The following is a 19,809-nucleotide window of genomic DNA, read 5'->3' on the forward strand; positions in this document are numbered from 1 at the left end:
GCAACTCAATGAGACCCTGTTTCAAAATAAAGAATAAAAAGCCTGGTGTGGTAGCACACGCTCGTAATCCCAGCATTCAGGAGGCGGAGACCAGAGAATTCCAGTTCGCAGACAGCCTCAGCCACTTAGTGAGGCCCTTTGAAACTCAGTGAGCCCTTGTTTCAAAAATAAAAAGACTAATAAAAAAAACAGGGCTGGGAGTGTAACTTGGAGATAGAATGTCTCCATTCCCAGTACTGTAAAAATAATAATAAAAACTAATGCTGAGCCGGGCATGGTGGCGCACGCTTGTAATCCCTACGCTTGGGAGATCTCTTTTAAGCCTCTGCTGGCTTAAGAGACCCTGTTTCCAAATAAAATATAAAATAGGTCTGGGAGTATAGCCTGGAGGTAGAAGGCCCCTGGGTTCCATCCCCAGTACCACCCCCCCAAAAACAAAACAAAACAAACAAACAAAAAAAAAATGCTGAATTCTTATACTAACAGCATACAAACATAACTGAAAAGGAGGGGAAAAAAAGGCTCCATCTATCTCACAGAAATGTACTCCTCAAAAGAATTTTTTTTTTGCAGTACTAGAAATTAAATCCAGTCTTTTCTAATATTCTTATACCAGATAAATATATTTTGTTTCAGTAATTATGTAGAAACAGTATAATGAAAATTCAGTCCACAGAAAACACTCACTTTAAAACTTAAAAGCCTTACTGTCACTGGAAATGTGTGTGTGTGTGTGTGTGTGTGTGTGTGTGTTTGTTACTGGGGACTGAACTTAAGAGGCATTCTGCCTCTGAGCTACACTCCCAGTCCTATTTCTTTTTTGGGGGGGCGGGTCTGGAAACCAGGGGCATTTGACCTCCGAGCTACACTCCCTACCCTATTTTTTACTCTTTATTTTGAAACCGGGTCTCACTGAGTTGCAGAGGGCCTCACTAAGTAGCTGAGGCTGTCCACGAACCGCAATCCTCCAGGTCTCAGCCTCCCGAATGCTGGGATTACAAGCGTGCGCCACCACGCCCGGCCCCAGTCCTATTTTTTTTATTCTTTATTTTGAAACAGATTCTCATTAGGTTGTGGAGGGCCTCACTAGTAGTTGAAGCTGGCCGTGAACTTGCAATCCTCCTTTCTCAGCTTCCCAAGTACCAAGATTACACGTGTGTACCACCACGCCAGGCTTAAGAATTTTTGATAAATATTTTTCCTATAGAAAACTACAAGAGTCTAATGTATGCCTATCAAGCATACACACACAATAGTAAGAAACACTGTAAGAAACAAATAGAAATAGTGTGAGACAAATGACACAGAGGAAGTACAAGTGAAATTCAAGACCAGGAAGAACAAAAATCTTAACTTTTGAAATCTGTAGGAGCTGGGTATGTGGCCAATAGCCTAACATTCCCAAGACACTGGGTTTAATACAGCACAGTGCCGGGTGTGGTGGCACACACTTGTAATCCCAGCGCTTGTGAGGCTGAGACAGAAGGATGGCACAGGTTCAAGGCCAGCCTCAGCTACTTAGTGAGGCTCTCAGCAACTTAGTGAGACCCTGTTTCCAAATAAAATATAAAATAGGTCCTGGAGTATAGCCTGGAGGTAGAAAGCCTCTGGGTTCCACCCCCAGTACCACCAAAGGAAAAAAAAAAAGGCCAGCACAGCAAGAAGAAAGGTAAGAGGGAGAAAAAAAATGAATATGATGTTTAGGGTTTACTTCGTAACGATGGCATGTCCAATATGCTTCAAAGTATGTCTTTTCCAACTACTTATAAATTTATAGTAAAAATTCCAAATGAGAACTTCCAAATGTCAAAGCCTTTCTGGAGGTACTTGGACCAAAAGGCTGACAGACTACTGTTTCAGCATGAAGACTTAGTAAGTTTGCTCAATACTGTCCTAGAAACTGTGATCCAGTGGTTACAGCTCTGAATCTATTCTGGCAAGGGTCCTCAATCCACCTCAAGCTAAGCAGTGATTCTGATGGCATCTCAGAATAAGAAAAAATATGAAAATCAGCTTCACTACCTCTAAGGCATATTTTGAGAAACAGCACTCTGAGTTAAAAAAAGAACTCTTATTTTATAACTAGAAATCCTATGTAAAGGTAGTCTCATCTTATAATCATATCTCTGATATAATCTACAATTAGTTGGATGTGATGGAGTACACTTGTAATCCCAGTACCTGAGAGGCTGAGACAGGAGGATCAAAGGTTCACAGTCTCAGCCTCTCAGTGAGATCCTATTTCAAAATAAAGGATAAAAAATAGGAATGCAGCTCATGGGTAGAATGCCCCTGGGTTCATCCCCAGTACCAATGCAGAGATACATACAGACACACAAACATATGCACAGACGCGTGCGCGCGCGCGCGCGCACACACACACACACACTATATATATATATATATATATTGGAGGAAGGGGTACTAGGGACTGAACCCAAGCTTGTGTATGCTAGACAAGTGCTCTATGGCTAAGCTAAATCACTTCCCTAGATTTATTGTTAAAATTAAACATATCTAAATCAGACATAATGGTGCATGCCTGTAATCTCAGTACTTGAGATGCTGAGACAAGAGGATCACAGGATCAAGTTCAGCCTCAAAAGTAGTGAGACTCTCAGAAACCTAGCAAGACCCAATTTCAATACACAAAAAAATAAAAAGGGATTGAAATATACCTTAGAGGAAGAATGCCCCTGGGTTCAATCCTAAATACCCTCCCACCCCCACACACACACAAGAAGATTAAGCATAATTATACAAGTAATGATATCTAAGCAGAGAAAAGAAAACAACTATATATAGATAGCTCTATTACCTTTTTTTTTTGGGGGGGGGGAGTAGGTAACTGGGGATTGAACCTTCGGGCATTCTACCTCTGAGATACACCCCTAATCCAATTTTTTATTGTTTTTTTCTTTTTTGTGGTACTGGGAATTGAACCTAGGGACATTACACCTCTGGGTAACACCCCAGCCCAGTTTTATTTTTTATTTTAAAACAGGATCTCACTGGGTTGCTAAGAGTCTCGTTGCTACGATGCCAAGGGTATACTCAAACCTGCAATCCCCCTGTCTCAGCCTCACAAGTAGTGGGATTATATAGGAATGCACCACCATGCCCAGAGTTCTATGACTTTAAAAGCCTTCTCTATATATTAGGTTCAAAAGGTTATTAAGTATTGAGTGTGGTGGCACATGCCTGTAAGCACTGTGTGAGGCTGGAGGATCACAAGTTCAAAGGACACCCTAGGCAACTTAGTGAGACCCTGTTTCAAAATAAAAAGTACTAGGGATATAGCTCAATGACAGATAGCACTCCTGTGTTCAATCCAAGAAAGAAGCGAAGAAGGGAGGAAGATGGGGTAAAGTCAGCCAATCATTGAAAGAACAGAGAAAGCCAGGCACAGTGATGCATGCCTGTAATCCTAGTACTTGGGAGACAGACACAGGCAAGATCACAGGATCAAGGCCAGCTTCAGCAATTTGGCAAGACCGTGCTTCAAATAAAAAAACAGAAAGGTCCAGGGGTATGCCTCAGAGGTAGAATGTCCCTGGGTTCAATTCCCTACATCATTAAAAAGAAGGAAAAAAAAAAAAAAAACATAGGAATAATATCAGAAAATGAAAGTTCTAATCTTGATTTTATCATTATTCCCTGTAGGTATATCCAAAGGTTCTTCTTAGGTTGCTTTTCCTTTCTGTAAGTGAGTGGACTAGATTACATCAGGGAATCTTTTTTTTTTAAACTTAAGCATTTATTTTATTGATTAAACACATGCAGTATAGCAGTCATGTTTCCGTGTGTGTGTGTGTGTGTGTGTGTGTGTGCGCGCGCGCGTTACTGGGGGTGGAACCCAGGGGCTTTTCTATCTCCTGGCCATACTCCAAGTCCTAGTTTATACTTTATTTGGAAACAGGGTCTCACTAAGTTGCTGAGAGCCTCACTCAGTAGCTGAGGCTGGCTTCGAACCTGTGCGGTCCTCCTGTCTCAGCCTCCCAAGCGCTGGGATTACAAGCGTGCGCCACCACGCCCGGCTATCAGGGAATCTTAACCCACAGCAGGTGACCAATCTAAAGGGAAGCTCTTAAAATTTACCAAAATTTTCATGTGTATGTGTATTTTTCTGTATATAAAACATTTACCAAATTCTCAAATACATCAATAAACTGCCCCACTAACTGATTAAGAAAAACAGTATCTTTTAGTTTTAAAATTGTATGATTCTTACAAATGTAACGCTAGGCATACTTGTCTTTGGAGATGTGGCTGCATCATGGAGTACTGCGGGCCGCTGTGCCTGGGTATCCCTGGTATTCTGGCAGCATTCTGAGCCAATCTCATCTGATGGGCTTGGAAAGCTCCACAGTTCATGTTGCCTCTTTGCATTGTTTGCACACTGATCAATCTTGGAGGCTATAAAAAGAAGAAACTGCAATTTATATAATAATATTTTAAAGTACTAAGGAATGAACTCAGGGGCATTCTACCTCTGAGCTACACCCCCAGCCCTATTTTATTTATTTTCAAACAGGGTCTCACTAAGCTGCAGAGAGCCTCACTGAGTCTGAGGCCGGCTGCACACTTGGAATCCTCCTGTCTCAGCCTCCCAAGTACTGGGATTACAAGTGTGCGCCACCACACCCGGCTTATGTCACACACACATACACACACACACACACACACACACACACACTTACTTTTTTGGCAGTATTGGGGATGAAACCCAGAAGCATTCTACCTCTGAGCTACACCCCTAACCCTATTTTTTAAACTTTATTTTGAAACAGGGTCTCACGGAGTTGCAAAGGGCCTCACTAAGTAGTAGCTGAGGCTGTCCGCAAACCCGGATCCTGCTGTCTCAGCCTCCCAAATGCTGGGATTATAAGCATACCCCACCACGCCCAGCTTATATTTTTAATAAATTTACCCTTCAACTATAAAATATTGTGCTAAAAATAATTCAGTCAGGATAGAAAGGTATAAAGTAGCAGGTATAAGTCATTATTTTCATCTCTAGTCCCAAACCCCAGAGGACTAATAATAACTTAGTTTGTGTATTACTCAAAAATTCCCCTATCCCTTTTTTAGTGCATGGGTATATGTGTTAAAAGCACATTAACTTATTTCACACTGAAGTAATAGTTTGATTGTGGGGCAGAGAAAGTACAAGGGACACAGAGATGGGAATGATTTTAAAAACTGCCTAAAAGATCTTCGGTAGAAACAATCTAGCTTTTGGCCCACAAGCAAATGTGGAAGATAAAAAAGATCTGATGTAAAGGGATGAGAACTCTGGTACTTTCAGATTAACAGTAAGTTAATTTTGTTTCTCATAATAAATTATTTACTTTTTGCCTTTCTTTTTCACATTTCTCCACATTTCTATCACAACCAGAGGAAATATTTAAACTCTGATCTTTGAACTCTATTCCTGACACATTCAAAAGCACAGGCTTGACTGGTTCATAATTTGTATCAATAATGTAGAAAGAAACAATACCTGTTGTTGTAACATCTGAGGGGCGGCTTGTCTAGGATGCTGTTGTGTTGTTGTTGATGTTGTTGGTACAGGAGCTGGTGGCTGCTGCATCCTCATCTGCTGCAACTGCTGATGTTTCTGTGCATACACTTGTTGCTGCATGTGCTGGAGTCGCAGCTGTGCTAAATTAATCTGTCCAGGGGTCTTACTAATGTGGTTTGTCCCTGGAGGAACTTGCCCAACTACAACATTAGGAGTATAACCAGGAGCTGGTTTACTCTCTATTACTAGATTACCTGAGGATTTAAACAAAAAATTGCATATAATCAACTAACTTATCTACCTTGTAAACTAAGCATTACTTTTCCTCCTTTTGCCAACTATCATCACCTCAAAGCTTCCAGTAGTACCATAGAGATGGGAGAGCTAGATTTAAAAATGATAATAATGACAAACCTAATACATTTCAAAGCCACACCCCAAGTGGCTTGTGATTATTCAGAAAATTCTATCTCTTCGTCTTTATATAGATGTACAGAATATTAAAGAACTCAGAGAGATATTATTAAGTGGTCCATGTAATCAATGTAAAGCAATTCTCCCATGACAAGACTTAAAAGATACTCAAAATTGCTAATACTGACTCAGTCTTTTATTTATTATTTTTTGTGGTACTGGGTATGGAACCCAAGGGCATTCTACCTCCAAGCTACACCCCCAGCCCTATTTTGTATTCTTTATTTTGAAACAGGGTCTCACTCAGTTGCAAAGGGCCTCACCAAGTAGCTGAGGCTGTCCTCAAACTGTGATCCTGTCTCAGCCTCCCAAATGCTGGGATTATAAGCGTGCACAACCATGCCCGGCTCAGCCTGCTTTTGAATTGCCAAAACATACTACACATTGCTATAAAATTCTCTTCTACAAAAGTACTGAATGATTTAAATCATTTATATCCTTAGAAATGTCCATTTCCAAGCCAGGTGTAGTGACACATACTTGTAATCCCAGCAGTTGGGAGACTAGATGATCACAGATTTATGGCCAGACTCAGTTACCTAATAAGGTCCTCCGCAACTTAGTGAGACCCTGCTTCAAATTGAAGAATAAAAAATAGGGTGGGGGGTAGCTCAGAGGTAGAATGGCCCTGGGTTCAATCCCCATTACTAGAAAAAAAAGAAAAGAAAAGGAAAGAAGGAAAAGAAAGAAAAAGGAAAGGAAAGAAAATAAAAGAGAAAAGGAATGACTAATTCCTTTGCTTTTCCACAAAGCCATTGCTTTCTAGAAAGAGAAGAAAAATTTTAGGAAAATGTGTTTTCTGGCAGAGGTTGTTAGGCCACATGTGATCTGTCACCATCTTTGATTTTCTCTGTTTTCACAACCCTATGCAAGTGTAAAAAGTATTCTTACCTACTACTATGCCATGTAAAAAGTCTGTTGATGCTCCATCTAAGACTATAGTAAAATTCAAATATGATTTTTTTCTTTTACCCAAAACATCATTTGGGGGAAGAAGGTATTTGAGATTAGAACCCAGAGACATTCTATTTCTGAGTTATACCCTCAGCTCTTCTTATTTATTTATTTATTTATTTATATTTTTTGTGGTACTAGGAGTGGAACCCAGGGGCTTTTCTACCTCCGGGCTATACTCCCAGACCTATTTTATACTTTATTTGAAAACAGGGTCTCACTTAGTTGCTGAGAGCCTCACTAAGTAGCTGAGGCTGGCCTTGAACCCATGCGATCATCCTGTCTCAGCCTCCCAAGCACTGGGATTACAAGTGTGCGCCACCACGCCTGGGTCTTGTTTTAATTTTTAACAGGGTCTTGCTAAGTTGCTGAGGCTGGTCTCAAACTGCAAACCTTCTGTGTCAGCCTCTCAAGTATTAGGAACATAGGTGTGAACATTCATATACATTTATTTTTTTCTTTTCAAAATCTGTTAAAATTTGTTATACTTTTATTGGTACACTGTAGTTTTATAAAGTATCACATCATAATGCAGTGAATAGTGATAGAGACATACATGAACATAGCACAATTAATTCCTAATGGGAAGGACTTGACTACTATATAAAGTAAATAAATTTCCTCAATCTGTAAACAACTCTAATTGTTGGGAATTTTATTTATTTTATAAGAAAGGGTCTCACTGTGTTGCCCAGGGCTCAAGCAATCAGCCTCCTGAGTACCTGTTACTAAAAGCATCCACCACTACACTTGGCTATTCTTTTTTAAACTGAACTGTCTATCTTTCTAGAACTTTCAAGAACTTTCACCCATGGCTTTTATGTCCACAATGTGGAGTAACAAACTTCATCTCTCTTACACATGAAAAGCATTACCTTTTATCTTTCAAACACTTTTCAGAACACAACTATTAAACACATTACCATTCTGGCATCTAAGAAATTCTTCCAGAAAATGAAGAATCGTTTGCTAAAAAGGTTTCCATGTGAGAGAGTCAACATTAATTTTTTTAAATGTAGAGGAAATTTCTAGAAATGGTACATTATTAAATACCACCAAATAGGGCCTGGGAGTAAAGCCCAGCGGTAGAACACAAAGTCCTGGGTTGAATCACCAACACCACACGCCCACTACTATATTAATGAAATATTGTTAAGATGTAGTGACAGAGCAATACAAAATTGTAAGCAGAATGAGTTTACAATGAATAATATAATTTCAAGTCATTCATTCATTTTATTTTATTTATTTTTATTTTTTTGGTGGTACTGGGGGTGGAATCCAGAGGCTTTCTACCTCCGGGCTATACTCCCAGACCTATTTTATATTTTATTTGGAAACAGGGTCTCGCTAAGTTGCTGAGAGCTTAGCTGAGGCTGGCTTCGAACCTGCACAATCCTCCTGTCTCAGTCTCCCAAGCGCGGGGATTACAAGCATGCACCACCATACCCGGCCTCATTCATTCATTTTGAAAGTTAAAAACTTTATCAAATTTGCTTTAGATGTTATCTTTTTTGTTTGTTTTGAAGGCTGAATTCAGAGGCATTCTCACTTTGAGGTGTAACAGCCAGCGTTTTTAAGCTCTGGAATGTTTTCATTTTATTTCTATTTAATTTTTTATTTTTATTTTTATATCTTTCACCATCTTTGATTTTCTCTGTTTTCACAACCCTATGCAAGTGTAAAAAGTATTCTTACCTACTACTATGCCATGTAAAAAGTCTGTTGATGCTCCATCTAAGGTAAAATTCAAATATGATTTTTTTCTTTTACCCAAAACATCTTTTGGGGGAAGAAGATATTTGGGATTAGAACCCAGAGACATTCTACTTCTGAGTTATACCCTCAGCTCTTCTTATTTATTTATTTATTTATTTTTTTTTTTTTTTTTTTTGTGGTACTAGGGGTGGAACCCAGAGGCTTTCTACCTCCGGGCTATACTCTCAGACCTTTTTTATATTTTATTTGGAAACAGGGTCTCACTAAGTTGCTGAGAGCCTCACTAAGTAGCTGAGGCTGGCCTTGAACCCTTGCGATCCTCCTGTCTCAGCCTTCCAAGCGCAGGGATTACAAACATGTGCCACCACGCCCGACCACGCCCGGCCTGAGTGTTTTCATTTTAAACACTGATAAGGTGCGAAGGGCCTCACAAAGTCACTGAGGTTGGCTTCAAACTTGCTATTTTCCTATCTCAGCCTGCCAAGTACTGGGATATGCGCCACCATGCCTGGCTTTTCTCTCCTCTCAGTCTGGTGTTCCAAATTAAATTTATAAAACAATTTCTCACCTAAATTAACTACATTCTTTGCCCAGAAGGTCGGATCACAATGGAAACGTATTGCTCCATTAGCAGCAGGGACAGGATCACACCGTGCTTTCAAAATATGACGCAACTGAAATGTAATCTTAAAGAGAAAAAAAACTTCATATTAGTCCTAAAATTAAATACTGATTGAGAAAACATGCTAGAGACACTTTTAAACATTTAAGTTAGTACTAAAATAAAATACATATGCTTAAATTTTTATCATTTCAGATAATAAATTGCATTTCACATACTAGATTATATACTGTATGTTTCCATTTACATAAAAGTCTAGAAAATTATAGGAATCAGGCTGATGGCTGCCTAAAGTCAGGGGTAAAAGGGACAATGAAACAGGGATGATGAAATTTTCTTAATGTGGGGGTAGTTACATTTGCCAAATATCAAATTCATACTTTGTTGGGGTTTTTTTTTTTGGGGGGGGCAGTACTGGTGATAGAACCAAGGGGCATTCTACCTCCAAGCTACACACCCAGCCCTATTTTTTTTAACCTTTTTTTTCTGGGTGGTACTGGGGGTGTAACCCAGCGTTTTTCTACCTCTGGGCTATACTCCCAGACATATTTTATATTTTATTTGGAAACAGGGTCTCACTAAGTTGCTGAGAGCCTCACTAAGTACTTAGCCTGGCTTCAAACCTGTGCAATACTCCTGTCTCAGCCTCCCAAGCGTGGGGATTACAAGCATGTGTCACCACAACCAGCTCTTATCCTTTATTTTGAAACAGGGCCTCACTGAGTTGTAAAGGGCCTCACTAAGTAGCTGAGGCTGGTCACGAACCACAATCCTCCTGTCTTAGCCTCCCAAATGCTGGAATTGTAAAGCATGTGCCACCATGCCCGGCTTTAACCCAGGGCCAGTCTACCACCAAGCTACACTCCTAGCCCTTTTTATTTTTTTTTATTTTATTTTTTTATTTTTTTTAGTGGTACTGGGGGTGGAACCCTTCTACCTCCAGGCTACAATCCCAGACCTTTTATATTTTATTTGGAAACAGGGTCTCTTAAACCAGCAAGGCTGGCTTCGAACCTGCGAGATCCTCCTGTCTCAGCCTCCCAAACCCGGGGATTACAAGTGCAGGGATTACAAGCTTGCACCACCATGCCTGGCTAGCCCTTTTTATTTTTATTTTGCAACAAAATCTCGCTGAGTTGTTGAGGCCGGCTTTGAACCTGCAATCTTCCTGTCTTTAACCAGGTATAGTTTACCAGAGGTAAGTAATGTCTTCAGAAGATTAAGACACCACAGTCTTACCAGTCGCTTGCTGTACAGTAGTGCTGTGCTGCTGCCACTTGCAATTGCCCAGTTTGTAAAGTTCATGACATGTTTCACTTGCCGGGAGAGGCCTGTGATGTCACTCTGCTGCTGCAATAGCTTCATCTGCCTTTCTTTTGTAACATTCTGAAATACAAGTGCTTCACTGAATGCTACATAAAAAATGTACACATTGTATTTCCTTTAAAAATGGGAGAACTTGACAAGTTCATTATTATTCAATAAGCCTATGATCAATCAGGAAAAATCAGTAACAAAAGTGGGGCTAAAACTTAGTTCTCTAAGCTAAAAATTCCACATAAGAAAAATTAATGTTAGCTGATATCTTTTTTCTTTCCGCACATGAAATGTCTGTTAAAAATAGTTTCTTCCTGTTAGGTTAATCCAATATTCAATATGGAATTATGAGCTGACTTTTAGAAATAACTTTATATGATCTTAACTCACTTCATTTCCTAGGCCAACAAAAATGTTGTCACCAGTGCCACCCACTGGTGTGGCATGAGACTGAAGTTAAAAATTTGCCTTAACCTAAAACAAAACAAAAGAGAATTCCAGAGCTCTGAAAGTAGAACTGGGAAAACTTTTGATATGACATATTTATAAAGAACAAAGTGCTGAAAACATCAAACTAAAAAAACCAATTTCAGAAAAATGCTGCAGAGGAAAATAAACTGCTTAATGGGATTTAAACTCCCCAGTCGGGGTGAGTAATGTCCTATGTCTTTTGACATTCAGCATGCTAAAAAACTACCTATCTACTTCTACTTCTTTCTTAATCATTTTCTCCCTCAAACTTATTTAACTTAGTTTTACTAAACAATATTTTCCCTAAGGAAGCAAGTTTCTTATCTCATAATGTTTATCAATGAATAAAAGTACTCAACTGACAAAAATTTGATTTACAACTTTACTAGAAATCATTCCTTCTACAAAGCTTAGAAAAAACTTTCTTTTACAAAGTTTAGGAACATATTATACTAGAAAACATTTATTTTTGAAAATTATCATGATGTTAGGAATATGTGGCATATTTATCATTAAATATTAGTCCTGATAGGTATCTTAATTCTTAAGCTCTTGGAATAGTTTTACAAATAGCATTTTAAGTGTACAGCTAAAATGTATTCATAATAAGTTAAAATGTATAAAAATAGTTACTGCTAAGTGCTCTCCATTCACATGGTCTAGGGGGCAGGCTTATTAAGGGTTAAAGCAACTAACTAGATATATGATGGGAAAGAGACCCTCCAACTTTAATGAAATGTATGCGGGTACTTTTAATCTCACAACTGAGTTCCAATAGAAAGATTTAAAAGAAATTCAAGGGTAACATTCTGCTCACATAATTTCTTCATTTATATGTAATTATGTGCCTAATATTTTCAAGGGTTCTATGAAGAAGTGAACTAGAAAAAAACTCTAAGGGCTATCTGAGGTAAATGAAAGTTAAACAGTCAAATGCACAGTTCAAATTCTTACTCTTCAGTAGTTGAGAGAATAAAGCCCCATATCATCTGAGCCTACTTAGCACAAAATTTTCAACCAGGAAATTTTAAGGCAAGAATTTTCTTTTTTGAGAAAAACAACTTCTCAGAAAATTCACATTTACACTTTGCTAAGAACAAATGAACAGTGGACAATAAAGATAAGCCACTGATTAAAAATTAACTTGAATTTCACAAAGTTATAAGATTCTCATCTAGAAATTAATACCTATATAATAATCTCAAAATATGCAGCACAAAGACCTAATGTCATATTATAAGTAAGTTCATTTTATAAGTTTCAAAATGAGCAGCATTTTTGGTGGAAAGTATAGAAATATTTTTAGTGTAAGGTGAAACACACAAATGGCTGAAGCCCAATGCATACTTATATAATGAACGAGTTAAATTGAGGCACCTAGTAATAAAGAAAATAAATGTGATGGGCCTGCTTTGTCTTCATGTGCATCAAATTCTAGTAATAGCTCTTTCATTCCTAAGAGGACATCATGATTTTCTAATGTATACAGCTAAAACCAATGTTATTAAATTGGGCTGCAAAACAACTAACTAGAAAAAAGTTCTCTTTCCCAATAGAAAATGGGGAAAAAAAAACTTTTTAATTTTACTTTATTTCCATATACCCAAACCCATTTTTAAAAAGCTTTCAATAAACATTAAAAACAGCTGAAGAGCAAAAGATAAGCAGTTTTTTTGTCTTATTTTGGCTTTGAACCATACCTCTAGCTGCTGTAAGAGAGATTTTCCTTTCTTATTAATTTCATTGATAAGGGTGAAAATGGCCACTTTAATTTCCTGTTCTACTCGTTTGTTAGTCTCATTTACTTCTTTTATCCTGAGTAAGAGAAATGCATCATTAGGTTATCAACTTATCCTATGTCTCTGTCATCAACTGTTACAGAAATTCATCCAATTGGGCACTTAACCAAGTAATTAAAAGTTAATACTTTGTCAAAGCATACAATTTATATTTCAGCAGACCTAACCACTTAATTTGGTCCAAACAAGCTATGTATAGAGGCAAAAATAAATTTAATATTTACTAATTTTAAATTGAGCTAAAAGCCAATTCATTAAGATGGAGAAAAAATTTCCTTAAGTCACTATGATATGAATACATCTAACACCAAGGATTGCTAGTTAATGTCAAATATGACATACTGGTTCAGTTTAATCTTAATGCTCTCTATGACAATGTGCAAAACCACAAGCTGTGACCAATTATCACCTTTTGAAAGAACAGGAATTAAATTTAGAAGCACTTGTTTTTATTTAAAACGTAATCACTTCAACTGGGCATGAACGTGCAGGCCTGTAATCCCAGTACTTGAGAGGCTGAGACAGGAAGATCACAGGTTTGAAGCCAGCCTCAGCAACTTAGCAAGGCTCTCAGCAACCTAGCAAGAGTCTATTCCAAATAAAAATAGAACAAAAAAGGGCTGGAGGGTATACCTCAAAGTAAAATTCCCCTAGGCTCAGTACTCAGCACCAGCCACCAAAACAAAACAAACAACAACAAAAAAAACATATCTTAAATATACTGCGTCTTCCATCATTTCCTCTCAAAATGGTTTCCTATTGTATACAGTAAAGGGCATAAAACATTTTTCAATCTATCTTTCTTTTTTGTTTACTTGTTGTTGTTAACATTTGTTTATTTGGTGCTAGGGATTGAACCCAGAGTTTCTCACGTATTAACCTGGTGTTCTAACTAGCTGAGCAATGCCCCCAAACATCCCTCATCCCATCCAATTCATTTTTCAGAATTGCTGTTAGATGCTGTAGACAAGGTTATGGGAATAGATGGGCATGATGGCACACACCTGTAATCCCAGTACTTGAGAAGCTGAGACAGGAGGATAACAGGCTCGTGGTCAGCCTCAGCTACTAAGTGAGACCCTGTTTCAAAATAAAAATTAAAAAATAGGGCTAGGGATGTAGCTCAAGGTAGAAGGCCCCTGGGTTTAATCTCCGCTGCCACAGAGAAAGGGGGGGGGGAGTGGGTGGGTGGGTTATGAGCAGCTGGGTTATAGTAGCACATGTATCACATGTATGTAATCACAGTACTTAGAAGGCTAAGACAGGAGGATCACAGGCTCAAAGCCAGTCTCAGCAACTTAGTGAAGCTCTTAGCAATTTAGTGAGATCCTGTTTCCAAATAAAAAAAGTAACATAAGGCTGGAGGCATTGTCCAGTAGTAGAGGACCCCTGGGTTCCTTTACACACACACACACACACACACACACACACCTCCCCCTACCCCCCCAACACACACAGAAAAGCAAAAGGAAAAAGAAAAGTGGCAATGAAGTTTTTGGTTGCAAATATCAAATGGCTAATACCTTGATTATTTACCCAAAAAAAAAAAAAATGGTAATCTCCACCAAAATCAATAAATAAAAATTCAACAAATAAACTGGGCAAAGTGGCATTCGCCTATAATTCCAGTGACATGAAAGGCTGAGGCAGGAGGATTGCAAATTCAATCCAGCATTAGCAACTCAGCAAGACCCCGTTTCCAAATAAAAAATAAAAAGCACTAGGAATGTAGCACAGTAGTAGAGCCCCTGGGCTCAATTCAAAGTATCTCAAAATAAAATAAATAAATACACACACACACACACACACACACACACACACACACACACACAACTATAATAGGTAGCCTTCATTTTTTATATATTCTACTTCTGTACAAACTGCTTTTTATTTGCCAAATTCAGACTTGAATAACTAATATATTCTGGGCAATAGTAATGTAGTTATTCTTCTTTTGTCTCTATATCACAGCCTATATAGGCACTTACTTGAAAATGTTACTAAATTCTCTAAGATGAATAAAAGACTTTAAAAATAAAGGTGCTAATTGCTACTGAAGAGAAAAATAGGTCTTGCAACATGAAATGAGTCAAAAGATGGAAATCATTATGCATCTGAAAAAGGGGAGTGGTTGGCCTCAGACTTACTGAACTTAGGCAGGTCTATTGTGTGTTCATTTGTGAAGGAAGAAAAAAAAAAGTACATTAAAAAATAAGAGCTGGCGTGGTGGCACACGCTTGTAATGCACATGTTTATAATCCCCGTGCTTGGGAGGCGGAGATAGGAGGATCACACAGGTTCCAAGCCAGCCTCGCTGGCTTAAGAGACCCTGTTTCCAAAAAATATATAAAAATGGGTCTGTAAGTGTAGCCCGGAGGCAGAAGGGTTTCCAGGAACCCCAGTACCACAAAAAAAAGAGGGAACTGAGCGTGGTGGCGCAAGCTTATAATCCCAGCATTTGGGAGGCTGAGACAGGAGAATCATGGTTCACAGACAACCTCAGATACTTAGTGAGGTCATTTGCAACTCAGTGAGACCCTGTTTCAAAATAAAGAATAAAAAATAGGGCTGGGGGTGTAACTTAGAGGTAGACTGCCCCTGGGTTCCATCCCTAGTACCACAAAATAAAATAATGAAGGAGGCATGGTGGCACACAGTTATAATCTCAAGTACATGGGAGGCTGACACAGAAGGACTGCAAGTTTGAGGCCAGCCTGGGCAACTTAGTAAAACCCTGTCTCAATAAAATTTAAAATGGACTAGGAAGCCAGGCGTGGTAGCACACACTTGTAATCCCAGCATTTGGGAGACTGAGACAGGAGGATCGCGGGTTCATAGACACCTCAGCTACTTAGTAAAGGCCCTTTGCAACTCAGTGAGACCCTGTTTCAAAATAAAGAATTTAAAAAACAAATTGGTCTGGGGGTGTAGCTCAGAGGTAGAATTCCCCTGTTCCATCCCCAGCACCACAAAACAAAGGGGAGGGAGATAGGGAGTAAAAAGGCCTGGGCAACCCAGTGGTAGAGCACTTGCTTAGCATGAGTGAGCTGCTGGGTTCAATCCCCAGAATGGGGCATAGGGGAGGCACGTAGTTCAGTGGCCCCTTGCCTAGCATGTGGAAAAAGTATGAGGCCCTGGTTCTGATCTCCAGTAATGAAAAAAAAAAAAAAAAAAACCCTTAAAAAGGACAAAGGTCAATGACAAATGTGTATAGAAGATTATTTCATTAGTGTTTTGTTATTGGTTTTTGTTTGTTTGTTTTGGTGGGTCTGGGGATGGAACCCTGAGGCACTCAACCTCCGAGCTACACCCCCTGCCCTATTTTGTATTCTCTATTTTGAAAGAGTCTCACCAAGTTGCAGAGGGCCTCACTAGTAGCTCAGGCTGTCTGTGAACCTCGATCCTCCAGTCTCGGCCTCCCGAATGCTGGGATTACAGGCATGCACCATCATGCCCTGCTCCTAATATTTTTCTTAAAGCTTTGTGGAGCTGAAGTCATTAATCTCTCCCAAAACTATATGATCTTATAACAGGCAAACATTTTGTTCTATTTCAGGAACATATGAAGAAAGTATATTATACATACAAAATATACATTTAAAAGTATGAGACTGCCATATAATAAACTTACTTCCTCTGAAAGGGGCCTCTATAACTTGTGAGAAGACAGTTATCTTCTCCAACATCAACCACAACACACAACAGTTTAACCAAAAACATTCTGACATTTCCAAAACCCCAACCATCAATGAACTGTGCGTGCGTGTGTGCGTGCGTGCATGCATGCGCGCGCGCGTGTGTGTGTGTGTGTATTTATTATCTATAGAAGCCTTTTCTTTTGGTATCATCTAAACTGAAGGGTTCTACCAGGTGTAAAGCACTATTTTCATTCATTCAAACTTTTTTTGTGGGGGAACACAGGGATGGAATTAAGGAACATTCTATCTCTGTCTGAGCAATACTTCCAACCCTTTTAATTTTTTATTTTGAAACAGAGTCTTGATAAGTTGCTGAGTCTGGCCTAAAACCTCTCAGCTTCCCAAATACTGGAATTACAGGCATGTACCACCAGACTATGCTTCCATTCAACTTTCTAAATATTTTTAAGCATCTATTTTATGCCATTTTACTCATGACAAATTAAAGAACATTAATATTCAATAAAAAGTTTCAATATTTGTGAGTTTATATAGTAACTACATAGTAACCCTATTCATACCTCTAGAAATTTCCAGGTTTTAATTATGGCATCTCCAAATGTTTGCCTTCCTAGTGTAAAAGTCCTAACCTTGTAGATAGGTTCTCTCATGGAACTTTATTCTTACTTTCCCTATAAGTTATTTTTTTAGAAATGTACCAAAATATAATAATTAATGATGATGGTGGCAGTAATAAAAAATAATAGCAGCAACTAATATGAGTGCTTATAAAGTGTCAAAAACTATATTATATATTTGTGTTATAATGCTACTAGATACTGTTCTAATGTTTGTTTTAGAGATAAATTTTTCACTGTTCTTGATATTCTCTCTACTGTATGTTTCACAAAATCTTTAAATTTTATGAAATTTTATAATTCAACTTTCTACATTAATTTTGTTTTCCAAGTTTAAGGCTTAAACAGACTATAGTCTTTTTCATTATAAAATAATCAAAAATATATTTTAAAAATTAAAAATTTGGTGAACTGTTTAACAAGTATAATCCCAAACTCAAATTATATCACTTCATCTCTAAAAAAGGTTATATATATATATATATATATATATAGAGAGAGAGAGAGAGAGAGAGTGAGAGCGCGTTTTACATAAAGTTTTATATGTATTTATTCATATATATATGCTTAATATAGTAGAAAAATACAGTTGGACTGGACCCACTCTCCTCTAATAGTCCTTAATGTGAAATTATGGTTTAAGGCAACACACTTACCTATTCTGTACCTGCGTAGCTGCAAAATGAACATAATTCTTCTTCTCAAGGAGTTTAGCCAATAGATTCTCAATTGCACCCTTCTGATTTTGAAAAGCTTCTTCCAAAAACTGATACCTAAAAGTTAAAAAAACAAAAAACAAAAAAACCCTACATTTAAAACAAAGTTTACAATAAAGATTTGAGAAATAAAGAAGAATTACTTAAGACCATCTTGAAACCATAAATGATCGACTCTACATGCTGGCCATTTGTGTATTACCTCAAAGGCAACTTTTTACTGTCAATTCCTCCCTTCTGGCCCTGAAAAGTCATTATGAAAATAAATTACTTAAAAAAATGTTTGAGTAGGCAACAGGAAGAGGTCGAGCTATAGAAAGGGCCCTACAGTGAAGCAATTAAGGTGACCAATCAGAGGGTATGGAACAGGGGGGGAAGGAGCCTCTTTAAAACCAGGAGGTACATAAACAAATGTATCAAAGTTAATCACCAAACAAGCATGGGATCCAGGGAGGGGGAGGGAATGGGATGGGTACTGGATGAGGGCTAATTGGATGATGTGTGTTTGTATATCCTCTCAAGTCTTGTATTCCAATGTGATATATGATTACAATGCACCAATTAAAAAAAAAAAAAAAAAACCTCATGCCAAAAAAAAAATGTTTGCGTAGTCTTACATTAGAATTTGGGTTCAAAATTATACATTTTTTAAAACCCAAATATTGGACTACATTACACATTTTACATCATAAAAAACAACCATACTATACAAAATACTCCTCACTAAAGGAGGGAAAAATCACTCATAGTTTCAACATCACAAAAACCACTGCTACCGCTGTTTGTTTATTTGTGCTAGGGATTAAGCCCAAGGCCTCCTGCATGCTGGGCAAATGCTGTCAGGTGCTGAGAGTCTCTACTTTGCTGAGGCTATCCTCAAACCTGTGATCATCCTGACTCAGCCTCCTAAGGACTGAGATTACACACATGCGCCACAATGCCCTGGCAGTCAAACTATAATTCCTTGGCTACCAGAAAGCTAAAATAATCATTTTCTTTAGCTTCATATTCTTTTTGTAAACTATTGACTAAATCAACAAGTTGTTTTTCACTTTCTTCTAGGTGCTTTCTCCGCAAGGAAAAAGACTCATATAGCTCATACTGTAGTAATAAACAGATACAAATACAAATTGGTACCACACTGTGACAAGAGTTGTAAATGAAGTATATATAATAGTCTGCAACAAAAATCTAGTGCCTCAACTGGCCTCAGTACCAAGAAAAACTTCACAGAGAAGTCAGAACATTATCCTCTTCTAGGTGTAGAGGCACGTTTAGTACACTATAAATAATTCAAGATGAACAAGAAAAATATGCAAAGATCAAAATATGAGGCAACAACTGATTTTTTTTAAATCCAGAGGCAGACTAAGAGCCTGGTATACTATGCTAGTTCTGCATTTTATTCTCTAAATAATGGGAGGCATTTATGGAATTCTAAGGAAAATATGAAAATCAGATTCACATAAAGTTTGTTGACATAAAGTGAAGTTTGCTAAGTGGTGGGATTCAAAGAGTAAGGTAAGAGCTGGGTGTGGTGGCATCACAAGCCTGTAATCCCAGTACTTGGGAGGCTGAGACAGGAGGAACCCAGATTCAAGCTTCAGCAATTTAGTGAGGTTCTCAGCAACCTAGAAAGACCCTGTTTCCAAATAAATAAAATCAGGCCAGCAGGTGTGGCTCAGAGGTAGATGCCTCCAGGTTCAATCCCCAATACGGAAAGAGAAGGTAAACAAGAGGGGGGGGCGGAGAAAGAAGGGCAGTAGAGGAAGATGTACAACAGTGTGGGGATCTGTGCTAACAAGACTCTCAGCAACCTAGCAAGACCATATTTCAAAACAAAAAAAAAGGCTCAGCACGCCTGTAATCCTTGGCTGTACTAGTAAGGCATAGTGCGATCCCAACTTGGTGAGAATGTGTCTCAAAATAAAAAATAA

The 19,809-nt window shown here is 38.2% G+C and overlaps 1 protein-coding gene across 2 annotated transcripts in view; it reads right to left on the reverse strand.

Annotated features, from left to right (window-relative positions):
• Nucleotides 1-19,809, reverse strand: part of TRIM33 (tripartite motif containing 33) — a gene marked incomplete at both ends in the record, with an annotated part of 115,308 nt that overhangs the window by 42,232 nt on the left and 53,267 nt on the right. For both annotated transcript variants that reach the window (XM_080690566.1, XM_080690565.1), the window contains 6 exons: nt 4,252-4,416; nt 5,504-5,778; nt 9,240-9,357; nt 10,533-10,679; nt 12,782-12,896; nt 17,813-17,929. In XM_080690566.1, the coding sequence (XP_080546692.1) occupies nt 4,252-4,416; nt 5,504-5,778; nt 9,240-9,357; nt 10,533-10,679; nt 12,782-12,896; nt 17,813-17,929 (937 nt within the window). The remainder of the gene's footprint in view (nt 1-4,251; nt 4,417-5,503; nt 5,779-9,239; nt 9,358-10,532; nt 10,680-12,781; nt 12,897-17,812; nt 17,930-19,809) is intronic.

This window comes from Muscardinus avellanarius, assembly GCF_963383645.1.
Source record: "Muscardinus avellanarius genome assembly, chromosome: 3".
NCBI classification, from domain to species: domain Eukaryota; kingdom Metazoa; phylum Chordata; class Mammalia; order Rodentia; family Gliridae; genus Muscardinus; species Muscardinus avellanarius.